At 44.0% G+C, this 16,633-nt stretch overlaps 1 protein-coding gene across 2 annotated transcripts in view; it reads left to right on the top strand.

Moving 5' to 3' along the window:
• Positions 1-14,854, top strand: part of MIGA1 (mitoguardin 1) — a 114,953-nt gene extending 100,099 nt beyond the window's left edge. For both annotated transcript variants that reach the window (XM_088450088.1, XM_088450089.1), the window contains exons 13-16: positions 2,987-3,121; positions 6,219-6,272; positions 7,714-7,830; positions 8,585-14,854. In XM_088450088.1, the coding sequence (XP_088306214.1) occupies positions 2,987-3,121; positions 6,219-6,272; positions 7,714-7,830; positions 8,585-8,788 (510 nt within the window). In that variant the 3' untranslated portion in view covers positions 8,789-14,854. The remainder of the gene's footprint in view (positions 1-2,986; positions 3,122-6,218; positions 6,273-7,713; positions 7,831-8,584) is intronic.
• The last annotated feature ends 1,779 nt before the right edge of the window (positions 14,855-16,633 follow it).

Below are 16,633 nucleotides of genomic sequence, written 5' to 3'. Positions count from 1 at the left end.
TATACCGAGGCTTTATCCCCCCATTCACCATACACTTATACCGAGGCTTTATCCCCCCATTCACCATACACATACCGAGGCTTTATCCCCCCATTCACCATACACTTATACCGAGGCTTTATCCCCCATTCACCATACACTTATACCGAGGCTTTATCCCCCATTCACCATACACTTATACCGAGGCTTTATCCCCCATTTACCATACACTTATACCGAGGCTTTATCCTGCATTCACCATACACTTATACCGAGGCTTTATCCCCCATTTACCATACACTTATACCGAGGCTTTATCCTGCATTTACCATACACTTATACCTGGGCTTTATCCTCCATTCACCATACACTTATATCGGGGTTTTATCCCCCATTCACCATACACTTATACCGAGGCTTTATCCCCCCATTCACCATACACTTATAACGAGGCTTTATCCCCCCATTCACCATACACTTATACCGAGGCTTTATCCCCCCATTCACCATACACTTATACCGGGGCTTTATCCTACATGTACCATACACTTATACCGAGGCTTTATCCCACATTTACCATACACTTATACCGGGGCTTTATCCTCCCATTTACCATACACTTATACCGAGGCTTTATCCCCCCATTCACCATACACTTATACCGAGGCTTTATCCCCCCATTCACCATACACTTATACCGAGGCTTTATCCCCCCATTCACCATACACGTATACCGAGGCTTTATCCCCCCATTCACCATACACTTATACCGAGGCTTTATCCCCCATTCACCATACACTTATACCGAGGCTTTATCCCCCATTTACCATACACTTATACCGAGGCTTTATCCTGCATTCACCATACACTTATACCGAGGCTTTATCCCCCATTTACCATACACTTATACCGAGGCTTTATCCTGCATTTACCATACACTTATACCTGGGCTTTATCCTCCATTCACCATACACTTATATCGGGGTTTTATCCCCCATTCACCATACACTTATACCGAGGCTTTATCCCCCCATTCACCATACACTTATACCGAGGCTTTATCCCCCCATTCACCATACACTTATACCGAGGCTTTATCCCCCCATTCACCATACACTTATACCGAGGCTTTATCCCCCATTCACCATACACTTATACCGAGGCTTTATCCCCCATTTACCATACACTTATACCGAGGCTTTATCCTGCATTCACCATACACTTATACCGAGGCTTTATCCCCCATTTACCATACACTTATACCGAGGCTTTATCCTGCATTTACCATACACTTATACCTGGGCTTTATCCTCCATTCACCATACACTTATATCGGGGTTTTATCCCCCATTCACCATACACTTATACCGAGGCTTTATCCTGCATTTACCATACACTTATAGCAGTGCCATCCGACCTTCTCGTGGTACTCACTACAATTGAGCCAATGCATAATGACTGTATTATTATGAATTATTATTATTGTTTTTATTTCGTTAACACTGATGTAAATGTCTGTATATTGCACCAGCAAAGTCTGGAAATCATAAAGCAGATGGTTCTGAAAACCACAATGGAAAATCCTAAATCACCTCAGTAACATTCTCCTACACACAGATAGGATCAGTGAGGTTCTCTGCTAAACAGGTTACAGAGGGGCAGAACCTGGGCCAGGGCTCCATCCAGAGCATTCAGAATGACGACTTCCATATTATCCTATACAATGAGACACCTAGGAAAGGAGTCCCAGGAGCTGACCATCCAGACCCCAGCTGTGTGTTATATACAGTAACATAAAAGCTAATTCACATACATCCATATTATAATAGAACTACAAAAATTATTATTATATTTATTCTGGAGACTTTGCAGTATTCTTGGTCATTTACAAGGCAGAGACACATTTAGGGCAGGCTGGGGCCACATTTGGGGCCCGCTGGGCCACATTTGGGGCCGGCTGGGGCCACATTTGGGGCAGGCTGTGGGCACATTTGGGCAGGCTGGGGACACATTTGGGGCAGGCTGGGGACACATTTGGGGCAGGCTGGGGCCACATTTGTGGCAGGCTGGGGCCACATTTGTGGCAGGCTGGGGCCACATTTGTGGCAGGCTGGGGCCACATTTGGGGCAGGCTGGGGACACATTTGGGGCAGGCTGTGGGCACATTTGGGGCAGGCTGGGGACACATTTGGGGCAGGCTGGGGACACATTTGGGGCAGGCTGGGGACACATTTGGCATTTGGGGCAGGCTGGGGACACATTTAGCTGTACTTGGTTTACATTTGAAACATGGGGCGTCTGCAGCTGTTCAGTAGGTAATCCTTGTTCAATCATTATTTTTGTGTACTTGAAACAGGGAATTTTCTTTTGCTTTTTTTATTGAGCTTTGTGGTGCGATTGATGCCTAACAGCAAACGTGCGTGTTGTACGTAAAGTAATTGGTTATACAACATGAGCACATTTGCCTGGCGTAAAGCAGACGCATACGATACCGCTGCTGACAGGAACACACCTTAAATTCTGCATATGGCTGGAAGTGGTTTTTTTTACTCTAATTTTGGCAACGACGTTGTCTGCTAGAGGGTGCCGTATTACTTTTATCTGATGTTCCTGTGCTGGTGCCCTAGTCCTTAATAAAATAATAACAGCCCATTTTGTGACAAAACATACGGCGTGGGGGAGCTGTGTGTGCGCGCTTCTCGTCAACCCCGCACCTTCGAAAATGACTCCTCTCAACGTGACCTTGCCTAATCTTTAGATTATTTACTAAAAACCACCGGAGTATTCTCTGATACCTGTTAGAGCACTTCCCCCTGAAATAGTCTGTTAAAACCTCCCAAACACACTGTACATTTACTTCCAGGTGGTTTCACAGGAAGGTCAGCAGGTCCAGAGTGCCTACATAGTCTGCGATTAATAAATGACCCCCTGTGTGTATTTGTTTGTGAAATCGGATAACTTGCAAACGTACGTTTATTTAGCCGTTTGCGTTTTATGCGAACCGTAGGTAAAGAACATGAACTTTTATGACATCGTCTTGGATTTCATTGTGATGGATTCTTTAGAAGATCTAGAAAATCCACCTCTGTCGATACAGAACGTGGTGAAGAACCGTTGGCTAAACTCGTCCTTCAAGGAAACCGTGAGTAGTTCCTATTATTAGGAGCATGTGACGGGGGTCTGCACATAATCACTGATAGCGGCATTGTCGGCCCAAGTAAGGAAGGGAATTTGGAGATAAGGAGCTGCCGTATCTGTGCTGCTGCTCCGCCAGTCCTGGGAGCGAGCTGTCATCACAATGGCTGTCATCCAGTGCGCACAGCAGCCGTATTAACTTCACTGAGCTTAAGGGCTTTCAGTAAACGTTGGATCCTCCTGCGGCGTTTTGCTGCTCAGGTGTCACAGGTGTTCGACGGTCTGTCCATTTGGACATTTGAAGGTAGACTCTTTAGCTGCGCCTCTTTGCATCTTGACGTGGATCAAAGCGAAGCCCTTAAACCCATACGAGCGTTTTCTATTAGACGACTACGCTCTTAGGCACGTAAGGTGTATCTTGTTTTAGGTCTGGTTCAGTACAAGTGCAGTGTGGAGCCAAAGATCGGTTTATAGTTCATTGTATCACCTACCAGTAATGTCCGTGTGCATTCCAGCGTATTAGCTGATTATGGGGCGGATTCTCAGTCACACGTTGCTGCGAATGCTGTAGCGTCTTTTGCCGTAGTTGCGCCTGCGGAATTATTCTAATGCTAGTATTATCTCTTTTCCTGGTGTATAACTGTGCGTCTGAATGTGCAAGCACTGGGACACCCACTTGTGCTACTTTACAACAAGAAAATCCGCAGTAAAAGATAAAAAATGAATAATTCCAATCAGATAATGTCTGCTGACCCCCAACCTCCGCTCTCTCCTATCCAGGTGCCACGGTTGTATTTACCACCTAATATCGGTCACGTGATTGCGCAAAGTTTTGCTGCAAGTACAGATTGCCGGCTGCAGCCTGTGTCCGGGGCGGGATTCATTCTTACTGGAATTATGACAGACAGAGAAATGTCTGCTACATACAATGTATCTGCTTCCTTTATCTTTACATTGCAGTTTTCAGCCCATATTTGGGCAAATTGCTGTGACGGACTAAACTATTTCATGTTTGGCACATCAGAAACTTTTTTTTTTAAAAATGTATCACATTGCTTTCTCCAAATTCCTGTATTTTCCATTGGAAGGTTCATCTCGATTTCAGTGTGTGCTCAGCTTGGCACAGAGTCCGCCACAACAGAAGCAGCTAAATGCAAAACATACACGTAAAGTAACAAAGGGAAAGACCATTGCCAAATTTTGTCTGCGGTTCAGACGGGTGCATTTCATTACCAGCAAGACAGACTGATCTCGCCGGGAGAGTGTTTGGTACAAGGCTGAAAGAGATCCTGGCTTCCTTACTCAGCAAGACTTCCCCCCTGTGGGATTGCTCCATGGCACTAGACCTCTTTACCGGGGGCTCAGAAGAGGAATAGAGTGTTGATATCTTTACTGGCGTGTCAGCAGATAGTAGCTTTCTCCTCTGGCCCTTGATGCTCGCGGAATACGTCTGATTTTGTCATTAGGTTTTTCTATTATCTACTGTAAAGAAAAAATATGGAACGTAAAATCCATGAGGGAGAGAAACAGGTCTTCCATAAACTTAAGTAACTTTCCTTTGCACGGACATCACAGGGGGGTTTCATTTTGAGATTCTAGCTGCTATGTAAATGGTTCGGGCACTCTGGCGTCTGCTATATGCTTTGTGTAAGATGGGTTTGCTAAAGACTAAGCGATTGGTGTTCTTAGAAAAAAATATTCTAATAGGATTTCCCCACCGTTTAGAGACTGGACACTTTGCTTTGTATGCGCCATTGTGCAATTTTGACCAAATTAATTTTTACCTTTTGGACTGTTCTGTGCTTTTGCGAAGGCCTTTAACTTCCAGGCTGAGCTGTTTATTTGAATTGACCTTGGATACGATGCAGCTTAGTTCTGCCCTGTGCTTCAGGGTACAGTTTAATCCCAGAAGCAACAATAAATAGTTCTGACAATATACTTAAATACTTTGGTGAAAAATACAGAAGGAAACGAGGGAGATAGAGCAATTTATTTAATAAAAGTTGCAGGAGGACATTTATACATTAATAAATTAACCTTTTTTTTATATTAAAATTTATGAAAATTTGCCTTAAAGTAAAATTTTACTGAACATGTATGAAATGTCCACTTACCTATATCTGACTTAGCCCAATTCCAGAATTAATGTGCCCGGCACGTTCTCTGTAAAGTTGTATTGTTGCCAAACCCCATACCCTCTTCTCTCTGTCGTAGAAGAACCATTGCTCCTTACTCAGTGGAACCCATGCCCCTGTGGAAGTACGCATGCTCCCTACTCTCTGATGTGGAGAACCCATGCCCCCTACTCTCTGATGTGGAGAACTCATGCTCCCTACTCTCTGATGTGGAATAACTCATGCCCCCTACTCTCTGTTGTGGAAGTACCCATGCCCCCTACTCTCTGTTGTGGAAGTACCCATGCCCCCTACTCTCTGATGTGGAGAACCCATGCCCCCTACTCTCTGTTGTGGAAGTACCCATGCCCCCTACTCTCTGATGTGGAGAACCCATGCCCCCTACTCTCTGTTGTGGAAGTACCCATGCCCCCTACTCTCTGTTGTGGAAGTACCCATGCCCCCTACTCTCTGATGTGGAGAACCCATGCCCCCTACTCTCTGATGTGGAGAACTCATGCTCCCTACTCTCTGATGTGGAATAACTCATGCCCCCTACTCTCTGTTGTGGAAGTACCCATGCCCCCTACTCTCTGTTGTGGAAGTACCCATGCCCCCTACTCTCTGATGTGGAAGTACCCATGCCCCCTACTCTCCGATTTTGAAGAACCCATGCTCCCTACTATCTGATGTGGAAGAACCCATGCTCCCTTCTGTCTGGCATGGAAGAACAAATGCCCCTTACACTCTCACGTGGAATAAGTCATGCCTCCTACACTCTGGTGGTCGTCACAGCCCAGCAGGACACCAGGACGCTGTGTGAGCATGAGGACCGATCTGACTAAGTGGTGAACAGATATTTAGCACTAAAGGCACTAGCGCAGGTTCACGATGTGACATTTTATTTATTACTTTTGGGTTATCCTAGGGCTGTTTGTCCATACTCCATATCTATCACTCTCAGACTGACCTGGCTTCCTTTGTCCTCAGGCGGTAATGTCCAGCTGTTGGTCGGTGCTCAAGCAGAAGAAGCAGCAGATGAAGGTAAGAAGGTTTTACAGACAATGACGCAACTTGGGTGGGGCAGGTGGGACATGTTCCCTGGGTATGAAATTCTGGGAACGTTGTCTTTAACAGTAATCTAAAATGCTAAATTTCTGTTTCTCATTTATGACCATCACAGTTATTCCAGGTCACATTTATTCCAGGCCACATTTATTCCAGGCCACATTTATTCCAGGCCACATTTATTCCAGGACACAGTTATTCCGGGACACAGTTATTCCAGGTCACATTTATTCCAGGCCACATTTATTCCAGGCCACAGTTATTCCAGGTCACAGTTATTCCAGGACACAGTTATTCCAGGACACAGTTATTCCAGGTCACATTTATTCCAGGTCACATTTATTCCAGGTCACAGTTATTCCAGGTCACAGTTATTCCAGGTACATTTATTCCAGGTCACAATTATTCCAGGTCACAGTTATTCCAGGACACAGTTATTCCAGGTCACATTTATTCCAGGTCTCATTTATTCCAGGTCACAGTTATTCCAGGTCACAGTTATTCCAGGTCACATTTGTGTGCAAGTGTAGTGGAGAGGTGGTGGTGCTGGGCAGAGTCACTATAGCACCAGGTGAGAGTGTTAGGAAGGGAAAGGTTGGGGAGGAAGCGAGTAGTGTCAGGTACATAGGATTGTATCATGTGTCAGCAGAGGAGGAATGGAAATTAAGGTGAGGTGCAGATAGGATGTAGGGAGCATTGAATGGTTATTGGAAGTGCTGGGAATGAGGGCTAAGAGAAGGCTGCATAGACTTGTGATGTCACCATTAGGTTGCGCCCGCAAATTTGCACAGTGGGTGTGGTATTCATCGCTGACGTTGAGACCGTTGTCAGGGGCGCGGTTTAAAAAAAAAATCCCTTGATGCCATAAACCCTAGTTACACTATGCACATACACTGAGGCCAGTTATTTAGGTACACCTGCTCATACCCTTGCTTAGTGCCATGGAGCATATTCGCTTACGAATACATTGGATCCCACGAAGGGACACCCATGACTGGCAGTAATAATCCTATTATTGCATTACAAAGAGTTCTGCGAGAACGCACCGCACATCATTACACACCAGAGTGTAATATCAGCTGTCCATGTATCACACATCATAACCAACCATTCACTTCATGGTTATACAGGTTTCCTGATCCCATCACTTTTTATCTTTGAGATAATTATTGTCAACAGTGCTGTAACACACAAACACGTCTGCCTGATGATCTAAATAACTGGCTGAAAAGCACAGAGAGGAGCCAGATATCAGATTTACAGGCAGAGAAAGTTGCAGGAAAACTCATTTTGCTTGTTCATTTTGAACATAAGAACTTTATATAACTCTCCAGTGCGTAAACGGAATGACATACGGCAGAATGACCATTATATACCTCAGTCTTGTCTCTCTGAAATCTTCGTCTCCTTAATTCAGCTGCCAGATGGATTTTTTGCACATTTCTACGCGGTCTGCGAGCAGATAAGTCCGATTCTGGCCTGGGGCTTCCTGGGACCCAAGAATTCATTGCACGATCTGTGCAGCTTCTATAAGGTAACATTGCCGGCACAGTAACATTGCCATACACAAGCAATGGCTGTACCTATAAATGTACTGGTTGTATCTCTGCACACACTGGAGGGGTCATCTGGTGGGCTGCCCCAATATCCATGAAAATGTAGGCTATCATTGCAGGTATCAGGCACTGACCCCACTGTTTTAGTGTGTAAAACAGGTGCGCAAGTTACAGTATACGTACATAGCACCATTATATGCACAATGCAGTGTAGTAATGCGTGTAGCTTGCTATAATGCACTACAGGATTACCACTGCAAAATGGTTACAGGACGGACGTTTGATGTACAACTTTAGAGCATGTTGGGGCATGGCTACATCATATTGAGGGCAGAACCTAGCCAATGCAGGCCTAGTGTTTTTGAATCATTAGGCTGTCCCTTAGCCCTCTCATTCATCGGTTCACCCTGCCCTGCTTTGTCTACAAGCTCTAAAGCCGAGGGACAAAAGCCCACTGATGGAACAGGGCCCTCACGTCGGGACAGTTGGGTTGTATGTTCCTTATTTATGAAAGGAAACTTGTAGGTTAGGTTAAAATATTCCTGTCATCGACACTAAGCGAAGGCAGCCATTTTGTGGGATAGACCAATATTAAGCTTAGTCACCTGATAGGCCACATTGCTGTGTATATTGTGTTTGCACTGTAAGTGTGCACTATATTATGTAAACTGTCAGTTGCACTCTTAGATGCTGTAATCAGTCTTGTCAAAATTATTTTCACCCACAATGTAGGATCAAGTTCTTCAGTTCTTGAAAGATATCTTTGACCTGGAGAAGGTTCGCTACTCGAGCGTGGAGAGTTTGTCGGAAGATATTTTGCAGTGTCTGCACCACCGCGCAGAGATGCTTGGGGCGTATATGGGAGCAGGCTCACTGAAGCCCACTCGTGTCCAAACTCATGTGAACCAACCACCTAAAACCTGCTCACCTGAGTGACGTCTAAAGAGCACCTGTTGCTAACACACAGCGAGGGCAGCCATTTTGTGCCACAGCCTCGTGAATATTGGTTCAGCCCATAAATGGCTGCTCCCTCTGTGGGTAAGTGACAGCTGTGCTGTATATTTTTTTGTACTTCTAACAGAAATGCGGTGGCCTTGCTTGTGGAGGTGCTAATCGTACACACTGTAAACAAATGTTTACTTTGTGCTCAGGGAGGTTGTTGGGGATAATAGGACGAGAGACTTGCTGTTTACACCAGGGGAAAGTAGCCTGTGGCCCCCCGGCTGTACTACAACTCCCAGCGTCCATGCTGTTTGACCGGCCTGCTGGCAGTTGTTTAATCAACAACATTTGGAGCGCCCCAGGTTAGCTCAGCCTGCTTTATGCACTCTGTGTAACATGTAAATATGTTTGTATGTGACCCATATACGGAACTCAATTTTGTAATAAATGTTATTGCACTTTATCGCTCACCTCATGGCAGGAAGACGGTCTGTGCTGCTGCTCATATTTCTGGTCACACATGACACCCACCATCATGCAGTAATTCCGCTTAAGGTGCGTACACACTAGACGCTATGCTCCCTGAGCGATATCGTGTAGTGTGTCCCCGGCAGGCTGTGCTCAATGTCGTTCATGACATTGAGCACAACCGCTGAACGATATCATTAACGATATCGTTCAGCGCCGGGCTCTCTTCCCCCATTCCCCAACATGCAGCAACCTGACGACGTCGTCAGATTGTGCTGCATGTTCAGGCGATGGACAATATCGGAAACGACCAGCGGGAGTGCGTTTCCGACATAAACGTGCACGATTTGTGCGCGATTACTGAGCGATTGCACGATTACGATGTCGTAATCGTGCAGTCGCTCAGTAATATCGCCCAGTGTGTACCCACCATTAGTCACCTACAAACAAGAGGCAGACGTTTATTAAGCTGAACCTTTATTTATAAGAGCTTATCCATTCACCGGGGTCCTAGAGCAAACGGGAGTTCCGTGGGGGGGGGGGGGACTGTCAGTTGTTTCTAATTTACATGCACTAAGAGTACCCCTGACATGTGGGCTGCGTTTCCTGAATGTGCCTGAAGCAGAGATGGAAAATACCCAGAGACATGTCGCTTTTACACCTAGGAAATGACTGCTGACGCCTATAACCCCTTCCAACATGACGCGTTTCATCGAGCACAGAATTCTCTGCTCTTGAACCTCCCACATTATTTATCCCACTTATGTTGTTGCCAATGGATGTACACCTCTCCCTTAAATGATACTACTGACTCCAGAATTCTGTATTATATTGTCTGCGTCGTCCCCCCTCCGGCCCAAGGAACGCCGCTGGTTCTTGGCGGATTAATTTTCTGCCTTCTGATGGGAGGCTCCTAATGTGAATGAATGTTTTGCCTTCAGAATGGCTGCTGCTATTTAGCATAGGCGACGGGTCCATATTTAGGTTTTGTTCACAATTATCTGCTGTAAGTATAAGTTCGTTCTCACCATTCCCAAATAGGCCTCATGTGATAACACACGGTACCAGTACAATAGGTGGTTTTGGTAAAAGCTGCAATATGGGAATAGACTGTTAAAAACCTGCGTCCCATGTGAGACCTGGCTCTAGAGGATGATATTAAATGGGGGACATGTTTTTTTTTTATATCATTTTCCAGTGTCCTCTTTATCTCTCTTATTTCAGAGTTTATTTGTTTTGTATCATTTATTAGAAAAGTTAAATTCTTTGCCAAATTTATGTTTTTACAAAGATACTGATAGCATTTCAGTTGCACAATACTAACACTGAACTTGTGTGACAGTAGGATCCAGCCACGATGTATCCAAACTGTACAGCCCTAATAATAAAGTTGGCTATGTAAGATGACGTGTATTTTGTCCCGTCTGATTAAACATTACACTACCCTGAGTAACGTCATACTGAATATGGTGGGGACAGCGCTTGGTTACAGCCAGAAGTCATCACATAGAATAATAGACACTACCTATGAAATAATTTCCCAGTTCATAACACTAACCCATGCTGGTCCATCGTTCCAACAGGATAGGGGGGAAATGTGTAGGTCCCCTCACTTGGGGTGTACCGGCCCATTGCTAATTAGCACAGGTACCCTGGCCGGTAGTCAGCCAATCGCAGAATAGCTGACCGTAATAGGCTGTGGCACAAGAGACCGCATGTGACTGCCCAGCTATTTACTAGCCCAACTCTCCCGATCTAGAGTCGCTTTGCCATTCACGCCCCTGAGGCCGCCATGTTCACGCCATGTGATTAATTGGTTGATTTTTCTTTTTTACCTTCATTTTACAATCTTCCACTTTGTGACAACAGCAGATAATTTCTTACTTGCCATTTATATTGAAACTATTGTGGAATGGCGCTGGGCAGGAAAGTTACGGTAAGGAAGGAGACAAATGTTTATTATATATATATATATATATATATTTTTTTTTTACTAGAAAGCAAGGAAGACTTAATTATTAGTAGTATTTAGCAGCCTTTTGCACACAAATCGTTCCTCCCATGCTACAAGGCGGTTTTGCGTTCAGTAAATTACATGGTTTACATACCGTACTACAGATCTCCCAAAATCCTGCGGTATTGGTGATCGTGCACTTTAGTAAAGCGTCTCCTCTCAGAATTCATCCTGAGTGCTATTGAGTAATTGAACTTGACTTGATATTTAAGACCAGGCAATACACCAATGGCCATAGCATAATAATGGCTCTGCAGTTATTCTTTGCTTCCTTTTTGTTAAGTGAATCTCTTCACTACATGGAGGCAGACATTTTGTGGGCTGTACTACACGGAGGCAGACATTTTGTGGACTGTACTACAGGGAGGCAGACATTTTGTGGGCTGTACTACACGGAGGCAGACATTTTGTGGGCTGTGCTACACGGAGGCAGGCATTTTGTGGGCTGTGCTACACTGAGGCAGGCATTTTGTGGGCTGTACTACACGGAGGCAGACATTTTGTGGGCTGTACTACACGGAGGCAGACATTTTGTGGGCTGTACTACACGGAGGCAGACATTTTGTGGGCTGTACTACACGGAGGCAGACATTTTGTGGGCTGTACTACACGGAGGCAGGCATTTTGTGGGCTGTACTACACGGAGGCAGGCATTTTGTGGGCTGTACTACACGGAGGCAGGCATTTTGTGGGCTGTACTACAAGGAGGCAGGCATTTTGTGGGCTGTACTACACGGAGGCAGGCATTTTGTGGGCTATTCTACACGGAGGCAGGCATTTTGTGGGCTGTACTACACTGATGCAGGCATTTTGTGGGCTGTACTACACGGAGGCAGTCATTTTGTGGGCTGTACTACACGGAGGCAGACATTTTGTGGGCTGTACTACACGGAGGCAGACATTTTGTGGGCTGTAATAATATCTATGAGAAGGCAGCTTATCGATGTGCTTGAATTATGTCACTGGCTCCTGCCTCATGAGGCACAGGGACCCAGCTGTCTCTAATGTGTGTAATCTGAATAGACGAGAGTATCTATATATAGTGGGGGTAGGATTGAGGGGCTAGGAATCCTGCTTTCTCAGATAGCCTTTCTGTATTTAAAAGCACATTGCTGGGACTTGCAGGATTGTACAGCAAAGCGCACCGCAGTGTCCTAAGTTGCTTATTGCACAGTACCGGAACACCGCGTGTTAAGCAGTGAGTGCAGCAGAACATAACGGGTCTGAGTCCGAGTTGGGATAAAAGCAAAATAAAATCAGCAGCTTTGCGCCTTGGTAACATCACCCTGCGCTGCAGGCGGGTCAGATATAATGTGTGCAGAGAGAGTTATGCGGGGTATACACTGTAACGACAAATGTAACAAGTTTGTGTATCCTTACCACTAACCAATCGGCCGCATGATCTGCCTGGTCAGAATAACCAGATTTTGTATGGTACGTGCAGTCGTTCGGTCATCTGTGTACACAATAACATATGAACGATATATCTGTACAATAAATCACATCTGCTGTGCAGCACGGCTGATAGATGAGGTATATCTGTAAAAGATATCGTTCCCAGATGTATTGTGTGGGCTACATGCAAAATAACCAGTATTTACACTGCATGCAAAATAATGAATGTATTGCATCTTGGTTTTTCCAGGTACACAGTTACTTGTTCTTTTTGATTTACCTCAACTTAGAACTAGGCCCGATATAAGATACAACTAGCTTTTGCCCGCAGCTTCGCTCACGTGGATGTCTGTAATTAGCTAAGTGGAACTAATTTTACAAGGACAATAGTGGCATTTAATATTATGATGTATATTTTAGATTGTAGGCATTGATCAGAAAATGTCTTTGTAAAACAATTTTTGCATTTATCCTTTAGGGATTGACACAAAAAGATCATTGGGGCTACTAATGCATGAGCGAGACACTAAACCTACAGTAATCCTGAAGGTTGCAAGTAACATGAGCATCGACTCTGATGTGTAGAATTTGTCTTGGGGCGCCATCTACTGGATTGACATGTATACTGCGACTTCATGAGTCAAGATAAGCTGCCTGATTAGTGCTTTATATAGTTGGATTTTCCTGTGAAATAGATATTGATACATATATTTATATATATATTTATTTTGAACTTGAGCCTACGCAAATTCCGATAAAAAAAAAATTGTCTCCATAGTTCATAAACAGTCCCTAAAAGTATATTTGTCCCAAAAAATTATATTTATATAATCGTCATTTCTGGTTTGAATAGTGTCTGTTTTTCCTTTATTGCTCCTCTACCTGATGTCACATTGAAATAATACATACCTCAGTTTCTTTCTAGGTGACTAAGCTATATGATATTGAAATCGCAATCCAAATTTATCCCGTAGTTTTTGCCCGTATTTGCATGATTAAGGGACCTTTTATTTACTTATTACTGATTTATGTACGCACTAATCTATCAAGGAAGACTGTTTGCCTATTTTTTCTCTAATGGCTCATTGTCACTTATTGCAGACATACAAGAGATCGACAGTCTGTATGCATGTGCTTTCTAGGCCTATGGGGCTCCGCTCGGTACAAGAGCACATTTGTCAATAGACGGTTGTCTATATTGCATGGACCAACCTGGGACAATATATACTGACTGTACATGTGTGATGTTATTTGTTAAGCCGCACATCCACTAGGGGACTAGGGAAAGAGAGTACGATTACAACATCGTAATCGTGCCGTCGTTCCCCATCCCCTGCAGTGCCTACACTGAGCGATTCATCATTCAGTGTAGGCACCCTCCCTCATCCCCAAACATGGCCATTCTGTCGTTATTGGCAGATTGACCGGCATGTTCGGGCGATGATTGATGTCGGAAAAGACCAGCGGGAGGGCGCGTTGCTGGGCGTTTCCGACATTATAGTGCATGATTAATGAGCGATTGTACGATTACAATGTCGTAATTGTGCAATCGCTCAGTAATACCGCCCAGTGGATGTGTGCCATTACACATGTAATATTTATACAAAAATGTGCAGGGCATAATCATTACTGTGTGTGTGTGTATATATATATATATATATATATATATATATATATATATATGTATATATAGTGTGTGTGTGTGTATATATATATATATATATATATATGTGTTATACAGTCATGGACACGTGCTGCTGCCCTGTATTGTCTTGTGGTGACCCTCCTGCCCCCTTGGAATAACAATTCTGGCTGTAGTTTAAGTTTTATGTATAAAATATCCGCCACTAATTTGCAGATGTTCTCAGCGTCCGCACCGAATTGTCTCACTCAGAAATAAGATGTTGGATGAATACTGAGCGTATCGTGCGGTTTGGGATATAATTTGTCTTTCTTGCCCGGATATACAGTTCTCACCGGAATGCTCTAACGATCGTTCTATTTGGAAATGTTGTGATATAATAATTACATGGCAATTATGTTCATATGTAAAACCTCTATTTTCATGTACGTCTCGCAGAAGTTTGTAATGATTCAGGATAAATAATGTGTATACTCTCTATATGTTTTGGTAATTAAAAAAAAAATACAAAACAAAAACAAAGTATGATTATTATCAGATATCGGAGAAGTAATAAAGTTACAGTACAAAAATAAAACAATAAGTCACAGAAACTCTTTGTCATGTCTGAGATGTGGCCCTTACTGGTGCATTTCGTCCATGCTTATTTACATTGGCCCCCCTCCCCCTCTGAGTGCCTGTGCCCGCTCCTCACACCCCTGGCTTAGGGTTTCTGCACCTGGTTATTATTTCACTTTGTTACGTTATTCACAGCTGAGGCGACAGAAGCTCACACAGAGGCCAATGATTATGATCCTGCTCTCCCCAGTCACTATCCCATCGTCCGCCATTGCGCAGCGTACACGCAAAACCATGTACTAGTGTACAGAACCGCTTTCCCTGTCCATACTAAACATGGTATAGAAGCACACACTGGCATTGGAAACCGCCTTTGGGAGAGGTGTATTAGGATGCCACCAATGGCCGATGGTTTTAACATTGATGGCAGAGATACAATGTTTTTTTTTTTTCCCCCTTGACACAGGGGGGACGGAGTTTAGCCCTGCCCCAGGCGGCATTCGCCCTGCCCCCGGCGGCAACATCTGCCTTTATCATGATTTTTATGGTGTATGTATCTTCAAGGACCAGCCAGAAAGCCGTACTCGCCATTTATATGCGCAATTAAGGGTCCGGCAATTGTGTAACACGACAACGTTTTTCTTTAATCCAAATCCTAAATGTCTTGATTTTCTTAAGGCCCCCATATATCAGAGATTGATTGCAGCAATCGTGCAATTTGCAATCGATTGTGTATAAAAATCTTTCCCTTTTTCAATCGATTGTGGCAATTCTGCAATCGATTGACAAAGGGAAAGATTTTTATACACAATCGTTTGATTGCAGCAATCGTGCAATTTTCAATCTCCGATGTATGGGGGCCTTAAGTTTAAGTTAAAAAAATACATTGCAGCAGTGAACTTATTTGAATGGAATAACCACAAAGACTATATAATTTTCTTTTAGAAATAGGTCTGTGTTGACCACGAATCACATTATAAAATCACATCTGTCTTTGTGTTGGTTATTGTATTGCTCTTTTTTATTATTCTTATTCAGCTGATTATGGTCGTAGAATTCAGTGTCCAATAACCATATAATGCATCCCCAGTGCGTCTATGTAGCTTTGAGTGTCATTGGTAGCACAACGTCTTCTCCGTTAATTTGCGGTAAATGTAAGTGAATGGTGCAAGCATTTGCGCAACTTAATGGAGCGCAAGTCACAACGCCATTGGGTATGGGGCCATCGGAAACAATGGGTTCTGCTACCAGAACCGTTTACATGCACTGTACAAGTGCTGGTGCCCGCATGTCGGATAATGCCAGTGGTTATGAGGTCTCCCTCCTAAACCGCTCAGTAAGCGTACAATAAGCAAATGCTGTATGATATATCGGCCACGACCGATCGGAACAATCATCCTATAGTACCCTGGAAACCATCCAATTCATTGTACGAATATTTGGGCGGTGGCATCTTCCCATTGGATGTGCTGCACATCAGATGGGACGGAGCCACGCCTCGGATGACGCGGTTTATTTACATTAGACATGTAAAGATGTATCGTTATATATATATATATGAGGATTTTTGTCTATGGAAGCAGGGGGGACAATTACACAATTACTGAGCCAGCAAAATAAATGAAGTCCCCTGTGCATGAATAAGGAAAGCCATAAAACATGACCTGCTGGTGGTACTGGAGTTGAGAACAACTGGTCTAGTGTTTATGTCCAGCATTAGCTACAACGCAGCGTAACGCCATGTGCTGCTCCCTGTACCACT

This window comes from Taudactylus pleione, unplaced genomic scaffold (assembly GCF_031769625.1).
Source record: "Taudactylus pleione unplaced genomic scaffold, aTauple2 ptg000506l, whole genome shotgun sequence".
NCBI classification, from domain to species: Eukaryota; Metazoa; Chordata; class Amphibia; order Anura; family Myobatrachidae; genus Taudactylus; species Taudactylus pleione.
The sequence above is the reverse complement of the archived record's forward strand: the minus strand, read 5'-3'. Positions and strand labels throughout refer to the sequence as shown.